The 18,968-nt window shown below is 34.3% G+C and overlaps 1 protein-coding gene across 1 annotated transcript in view; it reads right to left on the bottom strand.

Annotated features, from left to right (window-relative positions):
• BOD1L1 (biorientation of chromosomes in cell division 1 like 1) overlaps window positions 1–18,968 on the bottom strand; it is a 77,171-nt gene that overhangs the window by 49,488 nt on the left and 8,715 nt on the right. The window contains exons 4-10 of the mRNA XM_044681207.1: window positions 14,678–14,868; window positions 10,917–11,534; window positions 10,257–10,406; window positions 7,696–7,862; window positions 5,755–5,869; window positions 4,534–4,672; window positions 2,075–2,144 (exon numbers count right to left, since the gene is read on the bottom strand). Of these exons, the coding sequence (XP_044537142.1) occupies window positions 2,075–2,144; window positions 4,534–4,672; window positions 5,755–5,869; window positions 7,696–7,862; window positions 10,257–10,406; window positions 10,917–11,534; window positions 14,678–14,868 (1,450 nt within the window). The remainder of the gene's footprint in view (window positions 1–2,074; window positions 2,145–4,533; window positions 4,673–5,754; window positions 5,870–7,695; window positions 7,863–10,256; window positions 10,407–10,916; window positions 11,535–14,677; window positions 14,869–18,968) is intronic.

Raw genomic sequence — 18,968 nt, 5'->3', positions numbered from 1 at the left:
CTCAGGCTCAGAACTATTATCTACTGTGCCACCTATCTTATTAATTTCTGAAAGTAACTTGTCCTTGCCCTGAGCTGTTACTTCTCTTTCCACAACTAAATCAATCAATCAATCTCTCTCTCTCTCTCTTTCTCTCTCTCTCTCTCTCTCTCTTTCTCTCTCTCTCATTTATCTAGGCACATATTACTTACTACTGTGTGATCTTGGGAAAGTCACTTAATTTTTCTTGGGATCAACTTCCTTATTTGAAAAATGAGTGGTTAGATTAAATGGCTTCTGAGGTCCCTTCTATTCTAGATCTATCATCCTGTGTTATTTCCACCCATAGCTTCTTCAAAAGAATGTAAACTTGAGGGAAAGGGACTGTTTTGTTTTTGTTTCCTTAGCTCTAGCATACTACCTCATCTATAGCAACTATTTAATGAATGCTTACTGAATTCAAGGAGATGGTGAATGTAATGTCAGTATATATTAAAATCTCAAACTAATTCCTTCCTTATTTAAATGTCAGAAATCTGGGAGCAGGCTTGGTTACACAACTCCTTCTTAACCAAGTTTTGGAATAAACAATGTGAGGTGCAGAGTGGTGAGGTATTGTTCACAAGCTTACTGGGCAGTGCGCCTTGTACATATGTATGCATGCACACAAACCCTTAACTTCTGTCTTAAACTCAATCACTTGTATTGGTTCTAGGGGCTAGGCTGGTGATGGCAAACCTATGACATACATGTCATCACTGACACACATAGCCATATTTGATGACATGTGGCCGTATACAGATAAGTATGGAGTTGTGAGGATGAAACATTTACTGTAGTGTGTTATATTCTGTGCATTATAGATGACAATTCTACCTATGTTGATTTACCTATTTTGGTTTATTAAACACAATTACAATTATACATTTTTGTTACTTAATAAACTATAAATATCACAAAATTATGATTTTTTTCTCAAAGTGACACACCACCAGAGTTATGCTCAGTTTTTTGGCGAATTTTGACACACCAGTCTCAAAAGTTGCTCATCAATAGGCTAGGCAATGGGGGTTAAGTGACTTGCCCAGGGTCACACAGCTAAGTGTCCGAGGTCAGATTTGAACCTAGGACCTCCTGTCTCTAGGCCTGGTTCTCAATCCACTGAGCAACCCTAGCTTCCCTTCTCAGTGTCTCTTCTTAAAATAAATTATATTCACACAAAAATCCTGTCCTCTTACAATTTTTTTTAAACCCTTACCTTCCATCTTGGAGTCAATACTGTGTATAGGCTCAAAGGCAGAAGAGTGGCAAGGGTAGGCAATGGGGGGGGGGGGGGGGGCGGGGCGGTTGTCAAGTGCTTTGCCCAGGATCACATAGCTGGGAAGTATCTGAGGCCAGACTTGAACCTAGGACCTCCAGACTCTAGGCCTGGCTCTCAATCCACTGAGCAACCCAGCTGCCCCCCTTTTACAATTTTTAAAGTAATATTCATTTGCTTTTTTTACAAGCAGTATTGGCCAACCCTTACTGACTCATTTCCTTAAAGGCAGAACAAAGGTAAATTTTTGCCTTATTATCAAAACTTTGAAATTATTAATTTCATTGAGTAGGTTTTATTATACAATTTCTAGCCAACATATTACTTTCTCTAAAGAATGCAGAATTGATTTTAGCAAAATATGACAAACATTAAACAACATAGTAATAAATATACCAAAAAGAGCAAGGATGCTAGTGATCTTTATACAAAGAATTATATTTTGATTTACAGGTCAGGAGTTAAATTTTTGCTTTACTGCATTCAAGAAAGAAGAATAATTGCTAAAATCTTTTTCCTTTTGGATCTGTTTAGAAGATACTTTAATTACATTATTATTTTAAGTATCTACTAAAAAAAATCAGGAAACAGCAGAAGTAAACTAAGTTTGAAGAAAAAAAAAACAAACCTTATGAATATAAATAAAGTGGTTTACCAAGGAAAAAGGTTAATATGAAAAAATTTTAACATAAAAAAGAATACCACACTAGTTTTCTTCCAAATGTTGTTCTTAAAAATCGGGGTATTAAAAAGAAGCTTTAAAGGGTTATGACATACCTCATTTGTTTTTGTGGCTTCTTTGGTATCTTCTTCGGAATTTTTCTTTTTAGAACTATCATCAGCATGCCTAAATATTAAAATAATGAAGTGAAATGATAAATATTAATGTAGTTTCAAATTGATTTATGGATAAGAATTTCTCAGAATTATTACAATGAAAAAACTATGATTTTAAAAAGTATTGCTACCTTGGTTATACCTAAAATAGTGCCTCTGTTATTTGAAGTACTGCTATGCAGGCAAGCATCATGACAAAACTAAAAAAATTTTTGGATTAAAGGCCAGAAAAATAACTACAAGTTTTAGTTCATACTTGGGGAATGTCATTTAACTTCTCTAAGACTTTATTTTCTTATCTATAAACTTATCTATAACTTTATTTTCTTATCTATCTACAGACAAATTATGCCTGTCCTAGCTATATTTCAATGAGTTGTTTAAAAAAAGTAAAATTAAACCAGCCCAATTCCAGAATGGGAGAGCCTAGAAAGCTGAAGTTAAACATACTAGATCAGAAATCTTAGCATAGGAAAGGGTCTCAGAAGCAGTAAATTTAACTCACATCTGAACAAGAATCCTCCTAACACCACCATAAGCAAGTAGTCATTATGCCTTTTCTGAAGATTTCTTCTACCATCTCATATGGAAGTCCATTCCAATTTGTACTGTTCTCACTTTGGGTAAGATTTTCCTTATACTAAGCTTTAATTTGTCTCTGCAACTTCTACCCATTGTTGTAATTTTAAATTCTGCTGTCTGAAACTAAGTAGAAGCATTGTACTTGTCTTCTACACGATAGTCCTTCAAATATCTGAATGGCATGCCTAGATGAGTTTTGTCATCGGTACCAAATACTTAAATCTTTTAACTATCTTCATACAATCTCATCTCAATGCTTTTCACAATCCTGGCTATACTCCTTTGGATGCTCTTCATCTTAACAATGTTCTTGAATGCATGCCCTTTGATCCAGCAATACCAGTACTAGGTTTATACCCAAAGAAATAAAAAAAAGTTTATACAAAAATATTTATAGCTGTACTCATTTTAGTGGCAAAAAGTTGAAAAATGATGGGGTGTCCCTCGATTGGGGAATAGTTGAACAAATTGTGGTATATGATGATGAAAGAATACTTTTGTGCTATAAAGAATAATGAACTGCTTGATTTCTACATGAAATGGAAAGACCTCCATGAACTGATATGGAGTGAAATGAGCAGAACCAGGAGAGCATTGTACACAGTAACTGAAATGTTCGGGGATGATTAAATTAATAGACTTTGCTACTAATAGCAATGCAATGACCCAGGATAATCCTGAAGGGCTTAAGGGAAAAAATACTTTTCACATTGAGGGAAAGAACTGTGGGAGGAGAAACACAAAAGAAAAACATGATTTATCATTTGTTTATATGGGTATAGGATTTGGAGTTTTGGTTGTAAAAGATTATTCTATTATGAAAATGAAAAATATGGAAATGGCTATTGTGTGATAATACATGTGTAACTCATTGGAATTGCTTGTCAGGTCTGGGAGTAGGGAGTGAAAGAACATGAATCATGTAACCACAGAAAAATACCTTAAAAATAAATAATTAAAAAATATTCTTTGGAAGGTCTGGCAACTGAACATAGAATTTCACAAATATCCTGACCAGACAAAGGCCATTATTTAGTACATACCAGAACTTAGAGCTGAATCTAACAAGGAGAGATATGATGTCTTATATATGGATTTTAAAAAACAGTTTTCACAAGCATAGGTTGGGATAATTCCAAATAAAGCTATTTTCTTACCATTTGTTTTAGTTGGGATAAAATGGATATTGTTAACAATGATCAAGAAGTATTAAAAGAGAATTAGATTCTTTTTTATTGATTTAAAAACAAAAAAGGGAATACAAGAGTAAAAAGATAAGATTAAGGAAAAAAGATTGCTGGTTTAACAGAAATACTGAAGAACTTGAAGTGGCATGATCTAGGTTTAATTCTGGCCCTAAGCCTTGTGACTTTTAGCAACTCATGTTTCTGAAAAGAAGTTAAATAGTACTTGCTATCTTATAAGATTTTATATATACTGCTTTGCAAATGCAAACTGGAAGTATAACACTGATACTACTGAAATCTGAGACCCTTTAGCCCTAGAAGCATATATTTAATCTATTATTATCAATGACCATGTATAGTGTAGGTACTGGCTTTTTGAAATAACTATTTTATGGAATAACTAAAGTAGCCTAGATTCTGACAGAATTTGGATCCTATTTAAGGGTAAATGTGATACTATAAAGGCAAAACTTTGAGGCTCTTCATAAATTTCACTAGCAGTATACAAATTAAAGGAAATCACATTAGTCTATCTTCAAAGAAACATGCTGCAAAGTGAAAAGGTATCACGGGAATATATGATAGTTATGAAGGAAAAATTAGTATATTTTACATTTTTTAAAACATTACCTTGTATCTTTTTTTCGTTTTTTACTTAGAGCTACTTTTTTTTCTAAAACTTTTCGTTCTTTAAGCACTTCTTTAATTCTGGTAGTTTTTGATTCCATATTTTTTCCAGATGACTCATCCAATTCCACACTACTTTTGCCTAGGATAAACCAACATAAGCTTTAGAAAATAATTTTTAAAAAGTCAAATATATTAGTATTCCATCAAGGCTGTCTAATAAATCTAGAATTAATAAGGGTCAACAACAATATCATCACAGAATCATAAAGAGATGAATAGTCACAGAGGCCATTTAGTAGAAACTGCTAGAACGATCTCAAGCTATATTATAGTTTAGATGACCCAAAACCTTTTGAAGATTTTAATCAATCTTTTACCAGTTTGTCACATTGTCTAAGCTAAATGTTTCAATATTTAAATTTAAAAATTTACAGTCTAACTCAATAAAATTAGACCAAAATGACAAATAACAGGCACGTAGCTAATAGCAATTTTCTGTTTATTTAATAAAATGCTTCTGATTTTCTAAAGTCACGTTTTAGCTGCCTCTGAGCAAAACTTGATATAGTTAATACCAAGTGCCTTGCTTCACTGTATATTCACTGAGTTCTTTTTGTAATTATTACTTTTTTTTGTATGTTAACTGTAGCACAATAATTTTATAGGATGTTTAAGAAGTACCACTTGAATGAGTTGCCATGGCCAAAGAATCTGTCACGCGGTGGCCAACCTGCTGGTGATGAGGAACTCTACACTTAACTCGTTCTTGAACAATGGGAAGAAGTCTGTTGCTAGTCTTATATTTGAAGCCCTTCAAGCCGTAGTGGAAACTTTCATATACTATGCTTGAATAACACAGCTTTTAAAAACTCCAAGTCATCTCCATACCATAAGACATCAGGAGCACTTGAATATCGTAATTCAAAGGATTAGCTTTTTAAAAATGTATGTATGTAGATAATTATATATTACTATATATACATATATTATATACATGTATATACACACACACACATACAAACACACATACCCAAACATATACATATATAGATATGATTATTACATACTCACTAGCTCCCACAATAATCAATTTCATTGCTTCATTATAGCTATAATTTTAAAACTAAAAACCAAAGAATTTCTTCCCTTTCCTCCTACAATTTCTTTACACTACTTTTAAGGGAAAAAAAAAGAAATCTTTAAAATGAACATCTTTAGTACCTTGACTCTTGGTTTTTGATGATTTTGTTTTTTCTGCAGCTTTCTGCTTACGCTTTTCTTCAAGTCTCTCCCTGTTAACCTGTCTCCTTAAAAGTCTTTCTTCTTTCTCTCTGGCCTAAAATGCAAAGTAGAATGTAGTATTCATAGTCATCCTGCTTAGTAGTTAGGCCAACCCCACAAACATAGATAAAAAACTATTAAGTGCAGAATTTGATAAGAAATTTGTAGTGGAAAAAAGTTGTCTTAAGAATATTTTAGTCAATATGTGATCTCTGCAAAAAGTATGCATGTATCTAAGCATATATTTCAGTGATCTATGGTTTGGGTGTGGATATTTACAGTTTAAATAACAAAAATGTATAATTGTAATATATAACTATATTTAATAAACCAAAACCAGTAAATTAATACAGGTAGAATTGTCATTTATAGTGCACAGTGTCTACACTACAGCAAATGTTTCATCCTCAGCATGTGGCCCCATACTTCTCTGTATGCAGCCACGTGTGGCTGCATGTCATCGAAAATGGTTATGTGTCAGTGCTGACATGCATGCTATAGGTTTGCCATCACCGTACTAAGCCAAGTAGATAAATTTAATGCTTTGTGGACCTCAGAGCTTCCAGAGGGAGGCTCCTGGACATGGGGGTATTTCTGGCTAAACAATTTTAGCAAGAGACTGTTGAGGAAGGCATAATAGCCCTTGTTAGCATGACGGCATACTACAAAAGGGTCTATTAATTTGGTGAAGGGTGAATGCAAAATGTTATGAGAGATATTCAGGCTTTACCAAATTCACTCTACACTGATTCAACTGAATTTGAACATGTAATTCCCTATCATCTCTTTTTCCCTCAGGAGATGCAGATGGTACTAAAAATTTGCAAAAGAAAAACAGCTCTGAAAGCTTAAAGCAATAATGTTGCTAAACACTGGATCAAAAAAGTACTTAAAAAAACCCCACCAGATTATGGATTCAAATAGAAATCATTTTATATAACATAAATGACAATAATGTCATAATATTTTGACACAGTGCTTTATATTTTCCAAAACATTTTCATATTATCTTATGTTGTTTGGGTCTCACTATAATTCAGTGAAGCAGGACAGTTATCAACTGATTCTGTATAGAATATTCTGCTAAGTTGTTGGGCATTACTATCTTTATTCTACAGGCAAGAAATCTCAATCTCAGAAGTGACTTAGGTTGTTTTTCTTTTTAGTGTCCCAAGAATCTAACACAGAGCCCTGAACACATAATAGGTGATTATCAAGATACAATACAAATCCAGCCTCTCCCATAAAATTTTTCCTTATCATTGGAGCCTGAAGTGATCTCTCCAACTTTGGGACTCCTCCAGCAACTCTTACTCATACATTCATTTGGAAAATAATCCTGTTCTGCCTTATGCAACCTCATCAATGATCCTGAAATATTTTTCAAAACTGGTATTACTGAACTTCTCATCTATTTGTTCCATTTCCACCTCACTAGATCATAAAACAGTTTTGAGGACAATGGCTAGCTCTTATGTTCTTTATGAATATCTTTATACCATTTGATAGTTCATAAAATTCTTAAAAAAAAAAACAACAACCGTACTTCTGTCTTAGAATCAATACTGTATATATAAGACCTCCTATCTCTAGTCCTGGCTCTCAATCCACTGAGCCACCTAGCTAGCTCCCCACCCTAAAATACTTTCATCCCAAACTTACTGATTAGGTGGTAAATTTATAAACTCCATTAAAAAAGAAGACTCGGCACAGAGTAAAATTCAATGTCTCTCACATGGTTTCATGCTTATTAGTAAGTGCCACAGCTCAGGCTCTCACTCAGGTCCTTTCACTTTACTCTTCTTCCCACATTTCATTCCCATTTTCTGATTTTAGTTACTAGACTCAGTCTATGAAGATGAATGATGATTGGAGACTTACAACAGACTGCCGACGCTGTTCAACAGTCAGTTCATCATCTGAATCGCTGTAATATTTGGAGTACAGATAAGGCCTGTGCACATAAGTGTGCCGGACAGTTTTTGCTTTTCCTTCCCCAGGTTCACTAACTTGAGGTTTTGCTTTATTTTTAATCTCTCTTTCTTCATCTAGATCAAAGTGAATAAAAAGAGGAAAGCATTTATAAGTTAACAGAAAAATCAATAGAGTAGTGACTAATGGTCACACTTGAATTTTGGATGATCCAAGTGCTCTTTATATATCCCTCAATAGCAAAAACAGCATGTAGGGTTTCACAAATTATTTCCTTTACTACAAGACATGACTTGTTAATCTCTTGACAATCAATAATTCACACGTGGTGGCAAATTGCCTCTTCTACCCACCCCCTTAAGTACTACTTTGTGCTATAGTGATCTGTGTACTTATTTGACACCTCCCCCAACACCCTCCAGTTTGGCTGTAATTGTCTTGAAAATAGCCAGGAAATGTCTTCCTTAATTCCATGCTTCCTAGGATGTTAGAGCAATACCTCTACTAGTGAAAGCATTCAATAAAGTCTGTCAAATGAAGGAATGGATTCACACGAAGTATATTTTACTTAGACAAAACATTTGTGACAATCTAATCCTTTCCCATGTAGGTCTAAAACCAAAGTATAAGAAGGAATTTAACTAATGCTAAAAAGAAATTACACTAAATATTGATGAAGAAGTCTAATGTTCTTCTACATGGTATGGTTAAGAGTGAGGAAAGCGACCATTTTTGTAAATAAGTTATTTATTTCCTACTACTTGGTAATCAAAAATGCCTTTATTTCCAATTGAGACCAGGTTCCAATGACCAGAGGTCATTTTGAAAAAACCTGAAATTGTATACAAAGAATGTGTTATGTAATAGAACATTATTGTCTATAAAGAATGACAAACATAAAAAAAATTGAGAGAACACAGCAAGTCTTTTATAAAGTGATTAAAAGACTGGTAAAAAACTATGTAAAATGTAAAAATAAACTAAAAACTCACAAAACTCTAGTCAAATATAATGGTAAATTCAAGTAAATACTATCAGAAGTCAAGATATTTCCTTCTTGTTTAACAATTGATTAATTTGGGGAATGACATGTCACAAAGAAGCTTGTTTGTGGGTTTATTAAGAAGTATCTGGGGGCAGCTGGGTAGCTCAGTGGATTGAGAGCCAGGCCTAGAGATGGGAGGGTCTTGGTTCAAATCTGTCCCAGCTGTGTGACCCTGGGCAAGTCACTTGATCCCCATTGCCTACCCTTACCACTCTTCTGCCTTGGAGCCAATACACATTGACTCCAAGGCAGAAGGTAAGGGTTTAAAAAAAAAAAAAGAAAAAAAAAGAAGTATCTGTTATGCCAAAAGATATTTAAATTAAAAATATTAAAAAATCATTAGCTAAACCTGGTAACAGATTATAAGTTGACTTTTACAGGATGACTATCTTTCTTTTCATTCAGTCCTTCAAAGGACCCACATTGGAGAGAAGTTGTATATTCCTGATATATTTTTGTGTATGTGAATATTTTTAAAAACTCTTACCATCTATCTTAGAATCAATACTGTGTATTAGTTCCAAGGCAGAAGAGTGAGGCAATGGGGGTTAAGTGATTTGCCCAGGGTCATACATCTAGGAAGTATCTGAGCTCACATTTGAACCCAGAGCCTTTCATCTCCAGGTTTGGTGGTCTATCCACTGAACCACCTATCTGCTTCATGAATGATTTTTTAATAGTCAGAAAATGCAAAGGATTAGAACAAAAGGGGACTTTGTGAAGGTCTAATCAGGTGTTGGCAACGTATGGCTCTTTCTGCAGGAGCCATAAAGTCAATTTTTTTTCAGGCACTGTTACAGGAGCACGCACGGTGAGCACTGTACGGCTCTCATGAAATTACTTTTTTTTTTTTTTTTTTTTTTAATTTTAAACCCTTAACTTCTGTGTATTGACTTATAGGTGGAAGATTGGTAAGGGTAGGCAATGGGGGTCAAGTGACTTGCCCAGGGTCACACAGCTGGGAAGTGTCTGAGGCCAAATTTGAACCTAGGACCTCCTGTCTCTAGGCCTGGCTCTCAATCCACTGAGCTACCCAGCTGCCCATGAAATTACATTTTAAAAAATGTGGCGTTTATGGCTCTCATGGCCAAAAAGGTTGCCGACCCCTGGTCTTGATAAACATATTTAGAGCATAAACATTTCCCTGTTTGCTCTTCTTTACCTAAGTTGACTCCCATTTTATTTCAACTCTCACTTCCTTATCTCTGTCTTTTTAATTATTTCCTATGAATTATTTTTTCCCTAGGTTTCACACAAAGCAGAGGACATTATAAAAAGGTGACATCAACTTATGAATGGCATTTAAGATTCAGAAGCATGTTTTATAAAAATCATAACTAGAATTCAATTTTATAAAAATTCAAACACTAAATTAAAAGTCCTTAAATTACCAAAAATTATATGTAAAAAATACATAAAAAATTGTACACATTAAATACACCTATTATATGAGGCAAAGGCTTACCATCAGATGTAATCTCTCCTTCTTCAGTGCTATCTGAAACTACAGCATCTTCTTCACTTTCTTCTTCAAAGGATGAAAGATCACTGGTATGGACAGAGCTAACTGTAATATCTGTAAGTCCATCCATATCTGAATCTATCAAAGAACAATCTTTAAAAACACAGACAAAAATAAACACAGGAAATCTTGGCATTAGAACATTCTCAAAACCATCTGTACGTAAAAAATTTTTTTACATCCGCATACTTTCAAAATATAATTACAGAAATTTGGCTTTTTAAGTTAAAAATGTTCCTATCATTGAAACAGAAAATAAAATCAATATAGTTGTTTGCTCCAAAATTTAAATAACATGCAGATCAATTTACAAAAGACAAAATTTTAACTGAAAATTTAACTAAAAAATGGAATTAAATATGTAATATTGTGAGGAGAATACATTTGAGTTGCTTTGAATTAATGAATGCATTTGAATAAACAGATATTAGCTTACCTTACAAATAAGCACATTAGCATAAAGGAAAACTAAACATTCATACTATATTAGCTGGAAAGAATTTTTTGTGCTTATATATCTCAGTGTCTTCCACAAATATGAATTAATCGAAAAGCAAAGCAAAGCAAAGCAATTACTACATACTTTGGACAGAATTTTTATACCTTCTTTTGTTCCATCAAATATTTTAAGTTTATTACTGTTCCTTTCTAAGGGTGGCTGCTTTACACATTCTATTTCTTTTTCTTTTACTTGCTTTTCATCCTTTATTTTTTGTATATCTTCATTCCTCTTAGACTGGTCATATTTCTTATCAGGCTTTTCTTTCTTTTCTTTCTTTCTTTCGCTCTTTTCATTGACATCTGGTTTCTTTTCCCCTTTCTCTATTAGCTTAGTTTTTTGGTCACTGCTTTCTTGTAGGACATCTTTGTTTGGTAGAATCAAATTATTATTGTCCTTCATGGGATTTTTTATTTCTTCAATTGGACTAGGGAGATCATTTACATCTTCCAATTTTGAGACTGTTTCAAATCCTTCAATGAATGGGTCAGGCAAGCATTTGTCTTTATCTACTATGTCTTCTGTATTTCTCTCTCGCTCAGGGCCAGCTTCCATGCTTGGCTGAGATAGGAGTCTTTTTGATGTTCTTTCACTGCCCTTGGGATTTATGGTTTCTGTTGATGCCCTGGCAGCATTTGCTTCTTGATTAAGAGAACTTATAGTTTCCAAAATGGACATGGCATCATTAGCTACATTAGCACTGGATCCAGCAGTAGGGGCACCTTAAAGAGAAGGAAAAGTGTAATAAAGAATTTAAATGTAGAGAATACCAGTTCTACTTAGTTTTGTGAACTGCAGACTGATTTATAAATGGCAACTATCAATATCTACAAAACAGTATGATCTGTAACTCTTGGCACATCCCAGACTCTTAATAATAAACTGTTTAAAAATTGATCAATTCCTCTGTAGATATTATATTATTATTTGTGTCTTTAGTTTCTTGGGCACAAATGCTTAAGTAAATTGAATTTTGACTGTGGTATCTAGAGTTCTTTAGAGGAAAGGTTCCTTCTAATTCAAACAAGTATGGCCTCAGAAGTCTTAAACTCATCTACTGGCCTAGAAACTGGCTCTCATGATGCTGGTTAACATAAACAAATTTATCTTTGCTACTCCTGGGTCCTTAATGCCCAACACAGCCATAAACAGACAAGTCAACTGTCCCAGGACCAAAAAAGACCCAAGGATCACATACTCCTTTCCAAAGAAGAATAGATAAGTTCACAACAGAATAATAAAAGGTCTAGTCAGTGATAAAAGGTTCACTGAACAAATAGATTTGGGGTTAGGCTTTCTTAGAAGTTCAGTTTCATTAAAAAGGCATTTATAATATCAACCCATCCCAAGAGTTGGAAAAGTGGCCAATTAAAGAGAATCAGTAAGACTCTGAGGGCTCTTGATTTTATAAGCAGCTTTGCAGAGTGATAATTATAGGAAGAAGATTATTTATGAAGTCAGTACATACTTTTGTACTGACATTACATTTCAAGGGCTCAGGGTTGTAGATAGTTTCCTCTGAAGGGGAGAGAGGATCATTATTGAAAGACTCTAATTTAATATACTGCTAAACAAGCTTAGAAATTTGGCTAATAATGAAAATAAATACAACTTAATAAAAGTGCCTAAATATAAATATCTGTTGGAAAACTTTGCTCATAAACCACTTTTCATCATTTGGGAGAAACCTGGCTTTCTCACGAAGACAACTGATCTCTTGACACCCTCTATTAGTGTTGGCTGCTCTTTATATTTGGACACAGGGGGTTAGAAGTTGATATATTTCTTGCTACTTAAAGCCTCTTTCTGCCTGCTCTCTGCCATCATAACATGGCAATTCTTCCTATTTTGAAGTTCACTCAGCATCTATATCACCCTGTCCAAATTACTGTCCTTCATGTATAGAATGCTTCATCACCATACCTCTTGGCTTCTTTTAAATCCCAGGAAAAAAAAATCCCACCTTCAACAGTAAGCGTTTTGTGATCCTTCTTAAATTCTATTACCTTCCCTCCAATGATTATTTATCCTGCATATAGTTTGTTTGTATTTTGTCTTTACCATTAGATCAAGTTTTGTTTTTTTTAAACCCATGCCTTCTCTCTTAGAGTGGATACCAAGTATTATTTACAAGGCACAAGATGGTAAGGGTTAGACAACTGGGGTTGTGACTTGCCCAGGGTCACACAGCTAGGAAGCATCTCAAGCCAAATTTGAACCCAGGACCTCCTGTTTCTCTATCCAATGAGCTAGCTAGATGCTTCCAGAAAGACTGTCTTTTGCCATTCCTTATATCTCCAGACCAAAGAATATTGTACATAGTAAGTATTTAATAAATGTCTATTGATCAGCTACTTCTTATTCATGAATGTCTCTTTCTTCCTCAATGAGAATGGCATTTGGCTCAGCTTATTTTCTCAGTAAATTCCTCTACTTTCTTTTCTTCTATTCATTCCAAAGTTACCAAAGACCCTTAATTGTGAAGCATGCCAGTCTTTTTTTAATGTGCATCCTTACTGACCTCCCTCTAGCAATCGTATTATCAGCCATCCTCTCCTGGATACTCTTTCCTCTCTGTCTTGAGTGACAGGCTTGCACTCAGTTCTCCTCCTCTCTTTTTCAGTCTCCTTTACTGGTTTACTAACCACATCATAGCTCTCACCTGGGGGTATACTTCGAGTTCTGTCCTCTCCTTTATACAGTGTCTTGGTGACCTTATCAGTTCCTATTAGTAAATTACTATCTCTCTAAAGATAACTGAAATCGACATATCCAGCCCTAGTCTCTCTCACCTGAGCTTCATTCTTCTATCATCAATTTTTTATTTCAAACTGAAGGCCCCAGAGATATCTTAGACTCAGCATGTCCAAAAGAAGGCTTTCCCCAGCCAAGGTTTCTATGCTTTGGAACTTTCCTATTTCTAGTGAAGATTCTGTCACCTTTCCAGTTTCTCAGGTTTGCCACCCGGAGAGTATCCTCACTCTCTTTTACCCCACAAATCCAAGCCATTGTCATATCCGACTGTGCGTGTGCCTGTTCTCACTTTTTCTTTTATAAATACTTACTGGGTAACCTCCTTGGTCTGGAGGGCCACATCACCTACCACTTCAGACTACTTCAATAGCTTCCTATTTGGTCTCCATGTCTCAAATCTCTCCATTCCAGTCCAACTTCCAAATGACTGCTAAAATGATTCTACTTAAATGTAGGGGATCACATCCTTCCCTACTCAATAAAACGACAGGGGCCTCTAGAATCTATCTCTTCCCTGGTTTGGCTTTTAAAACCCTACAGTCTGGCCCCAAGGTACTTTTTCCAGTCCCATTACACACCATTTCACCTTGAACTTTAGTCAAACTGGCCTTTTTGCTGTCCTCACACAAAACTCCATTTCCTTTCACAGTGACTCTGCATGGGCCATAATATACTGACTGGCATGCATTATTTTTTCATTAGTTTTGTACAACCTTTATTGTCTTAAAAACATAACTCAAGCACCACATTCTAACAAAAGCTTTCCTCATAACCCCAACTGATAGTGATAACATCTCTAATTATACTTTATATAATTAGTTTATATATATTATCCTGTATGTATTTTTATATATATCCTCCTATCATAAATGGCCCCCTTATGATTCCATGTAAGGGCTCTTTGACAGTAGGAATAGTTTCCAAACCACCCCCTCCTCCCCAATCCAGAATCTAACATATATGGCAGGTACTTAATAAATGTTTACTGATTGATTCTCCTCCAAATCTGTCTTCATTTTTGGTGACTTCAATGTTTACAATGATGCTCCCTTCAAACATTACTCAAATCAAATCAAAGCTGGTGGGATGTACACAAAATAAAAAGTAATACCTTGCATTATGATAGAAGAATCTGGTTTTTCTTCATCTAGAGTTGTGCTGGCACTTATCTCCTCTTTATGATTTAATGTGGCCAAAAATTCATGAACAGCTTTTTCCACCTGAGGTCTGAATGTGTGGTTGATTTTTGGATCTACAACCTGAGAAATAATTCGGTCGATACCAGACTCCAACATTCCTGACCTGAAAACAGGAAAATTGAAACAGGAATTAAAAGAAATTTACTTTTAAGTGACCACAATCTTTATGTAAGTGCTTTCAAATGTCAACCTATTCTGTGGGGTAAGGAAGGAGCAAAGAGGATGGCAGCTAGGTGGTGCAGTGGATAGAATGCCAGGCCTGGAGTCAGGAAGACTCATCTTCCTGAGTTCAAATCTAATTTCAAGATACTTTACTAGTTGTAACCCTGGGAAAGTCATGTAACCTTGCTTGTCTCAGTTTCCTCCATCTGTAAAATGAGCTGGAAAAGAAAATGGCAAACTATTCCAACTTCTTTGCCAAGAAAACCCCAAATAGGGACATGATGAGTCAGACATGACTGAAACAAATGAACAATAAAATGGTAAGAAAAATAGCTTAAATTACATATTTCCAGTTCACCTTGTACTCCCCTGCCTCCTTAAAATACCATGTACCTATTGACATTCTTTCTTGATCATGTTATTTTTTCCTCAGTCAAAGAAGGATTGGGGGGGGGGAGCTTGTAAGGAAAACTATAGCTATTTCATGATATTTGCAATGGTCCTCAGGACAACAAATTGGGCAGCCCCATGAATAACTTAATAAATCAAACTGCTTACTGTCTCAGGAGCGGGGTGAGGAGAGAGAGAATCTGGAACTCACAATTTTACAATTAATGTTAAAAATTATTTTTATGTGTAACTTGGAAAAAATAAAATATTCAAAGACTTAAAACACCAAATTTATGCATCCTTCCCATTATCTAAATATCTAAAAATTATTTTTGGATTGAAAATAAAAGTATTCAAAGCAAAAATTTTACATAGTTTTTTTGAATAATGGCTCTAGGATCCAAGATGCACTAACCCAATATAACTGCTCCGTGGAAAACTACTTGCCCTAGCCAGTGACTAAAGAGAGCATAATAGTCATTGGTCACTAAAAATCAGTACTAAGTCTAAAATAGCTCGATAATTACTTATTACTTGCACAAAAATATAATAAGTCCTTGCAAGTGTTATAATCTCCAAGGAAACTGATTAACCCATACAAAAAAATTTCTAGTTCAATCAAACAAGACATTAGATAAAAGGCAAAGAAAACTTAAAAAGATTTCTGGTTTTCTGTTTATTGTTCTCTTTAGAATTAGATAGTTTATATTTTTACTCTTTAGAGAGAAAGCTACTAGATATTTTTAAAACAAAAGTATTTTATTTAAAAAAAATGCCATGGTAAGAAGAGTAGCAACAAAATGTCTTTCTCCACAAACCTGGGGTAGTTTCCCACAAGGACACCCAATATCAGTGGAGAAAGACTACACAGAAGATGTCCATGGAGAACACGTGTAGGCAAGGCACATGAAAAAAGGGACAAATTGCCTCTAATGCTATAGCCCTACAGGGCAGCAAGATGTAAGAGATTTAAAAAAAAATGAAAAAGTAGAAAACTAGCTCTCTTGGATATTTTGAGTACAATTCTGTCTGGAGTCAGGCGATGAACTAGATGATTGTTTGAAGCACCTTCCAGCCCCGTGATTCTACGATTATAGTTATGTGGGCCACAGGGGGAAAAAAAAAAAGGGCCAACATACCACAAAGTAGGTTATATGCTTCTTATTTCTTAAAGGGACTAAAATAAAGATGCAAATTCTGCAAATGTAAGTTACTGTGTTAAAAACACACAAAATGAAAGACAGCATGTCAAAAAGTAATAAATGCAATCTAAAAACAATTCAAAGTTTCCCTATTCAAGGTATAATATATACTCTAAAAGATAGTAAAAGTTCACCCTTTCCCCCTCTATGATATTTATCTCCTTCTTTCTATTTCCTAGGGGGAAAAATCTTCTAGCTTTATTCTCTCGGATCTTATCTTATTTTAAACTAACAATAAGTGAAGGGCAAAAGCCCTAATGAACTCTTGGTGTTGGGGTATGAGCTTTACTCTAAGATCTTGAGTGAGAAGTCCAGATTCTTTAACAGAAATCTACAAGCAGGCTCTGAAACATGAAGTTCAGAAATTGCTATAATCTGGTGATAGCCACTCTGATCCTACAAAGCTATTTCCAAGGCTGAATTAATTCTTCTTAGTAAAGATCCCACTTCCATTATTCAGAAGCACTCAGCATCTTTAGATTATGCCATAACTGAATGTATCTGCAGAAAGAAGTATTTTTCTGAGTAGGTTCTTAAGTTATAATCAACCTAACATTTCTCAGATGACAAATCATTTAAAATTTTTGTTTATGTTGATTTCCTAAACAACTTCTCTTGAAAACCCCTAAATTATGCCTGGATAATGAGATTTTGTAACAAATTAGGCCCATATTTTCCTAGCAGCAATAAGTACTTTCCCTACAACTATCTCTGGGAGATAGAAATAATATCTCTAACTGACAGGAAAATTAAGACTGAGACAGGTAAAGTGACTTGACCATGTTGAAAAAGGTAAACTTTAATGGAATCTAGGTAACACAAGGGGATTACTTTCTTAAAAAATACACCTTATTAATACTGTTTTCCTTCTTGGTTTTCACTTCCCAATAGCTTTCTACTACCCGCAAAATAGAATCCTTTTCATGTTGAGGGAAAAAAAAAGGGCAAAACAAACCAATAAATTTATCTGATAAATATACGCCCAATTCGACACTTGTAGTCTAGTATTTCTATGCTGAGGCAGAAGATAATATTTATTGCTAGTCTTCTAGACTAAAGAATGGTCACTGCATAAGAATTCTTATATTTTTGAATGTAAGTTTGTCTTAAATTTTAAACTACTGAGATAATGGTGTAAGTTGTTCCTCACTCTATCATTTATACAAACTTTCCTAAATTTAGGAATTTTTTTGAATTAGAAACTTTTATGGTGCAAAAATATATTCGTATCACAATAAAGTCAGTTATTTCTCATATGATGGACACCCACGAATATAACAAAAAGTGCTGCTATACTTTTGTAAACATAGGATCTTTAGCTTTCTAAATAAATCAAAGAACCATAAATAACTACAAAAAGTTGCACTCCTCAGTTGGTTTATCCCACTAATAACTCTAGATAGTTATTAGATTATTTCTTTAGGGACGAAGGTTTTATAATGTTCCTAAATAGCCTACTCCAATGTCTAACTACTTTTATAGTCAATTAAATGCTTAAAAAATACTAACCAGAAATTTTCATCAATTTAAACTCATACTCTTGTTTGGTCATAAATGGAGATAGATAACCACTTTTATAATCATTATTTGCTTAGCAGTTATTATATCACGCCACTGTCTTTTCTTCAAAATAAAACAAAAAATTCCTTGAACATTAAGTTCAAAGGTTCAAGTATATATCTCATCAGAATAATTTTTGGGGGATAGTTTCTGGAAACTATTTTAGTTTTTTCAAAACCCTTTTGAAATGCTAAGGTCAAAGCTCTTGTGCCTTTTCACCTGAGATTTTAAGCCCATTTAAGTGAAATGCATTTTAGCACACATCAGTAAACCAAGGGTCTGTGATCAATATACCAAGATATAGTACTAGCTCTACCAAGAAAGGTCACAAATTTGCTTTAAGTTAGTAGATAATTCTTTAAATTCCAAAGCTCAGAGATGTTATGGCAGCTAGTAAGTATTAGAGATGGGACTTCCAATACTTCTTTAACTATGCTATGCTGTCTCTTAACGTGTCTGCCTAGCAAAATGAAATGTGCTATCAGACCCATTAGGCAATTTTCCTTAATTATTTTGAGGAATATCCTTTATAAAGGATTGGGAAATGTATTCTGTGACAAAATAAAATGTCATCAATACATCTTTTCTCAAATAAAATGCATTAGAATATCTTCCAAGATTTTCTTTTCTCCCCCTCTTCTGGTGGTCAGAATGAATAACACACACACACACACACACACACACACACACACACACACACACACACACACACACACACCCGAGGCTTCCTTAATCTTAAATGTTCATGAGCTTAACATCATGCATATACCTTTTTCTTACTGTTATATGAGGTAAAAATAGAATTAAAAAATGGTTTGCTAACAGCTTTGGAATGAGGCCTGTGATTAATACAAATCTCAGAATAAGAATATAATTTCTATCAAGATAA

The sequence above is a fragment of the Gracilinanus agilis genome, chromosome 6 (genome assembly GCF_016433145.1).
Source record: "Gracilinanus agilis isolate LMUSP501 chromosome 6, AgileGrace, whole genome shotgun sequence".
Taxonomy (NCBI): Eukaryota; Metazoa; Chordata; class Mammalia; order Didelphimorphia; family Didelphidae; genus Gracilinanus; species Gracilinanus agilis.
Note: the sequence above shows the minus strand (reverse complement) of the source record. Positions and strands in the feature narration are given on the sequence as shown.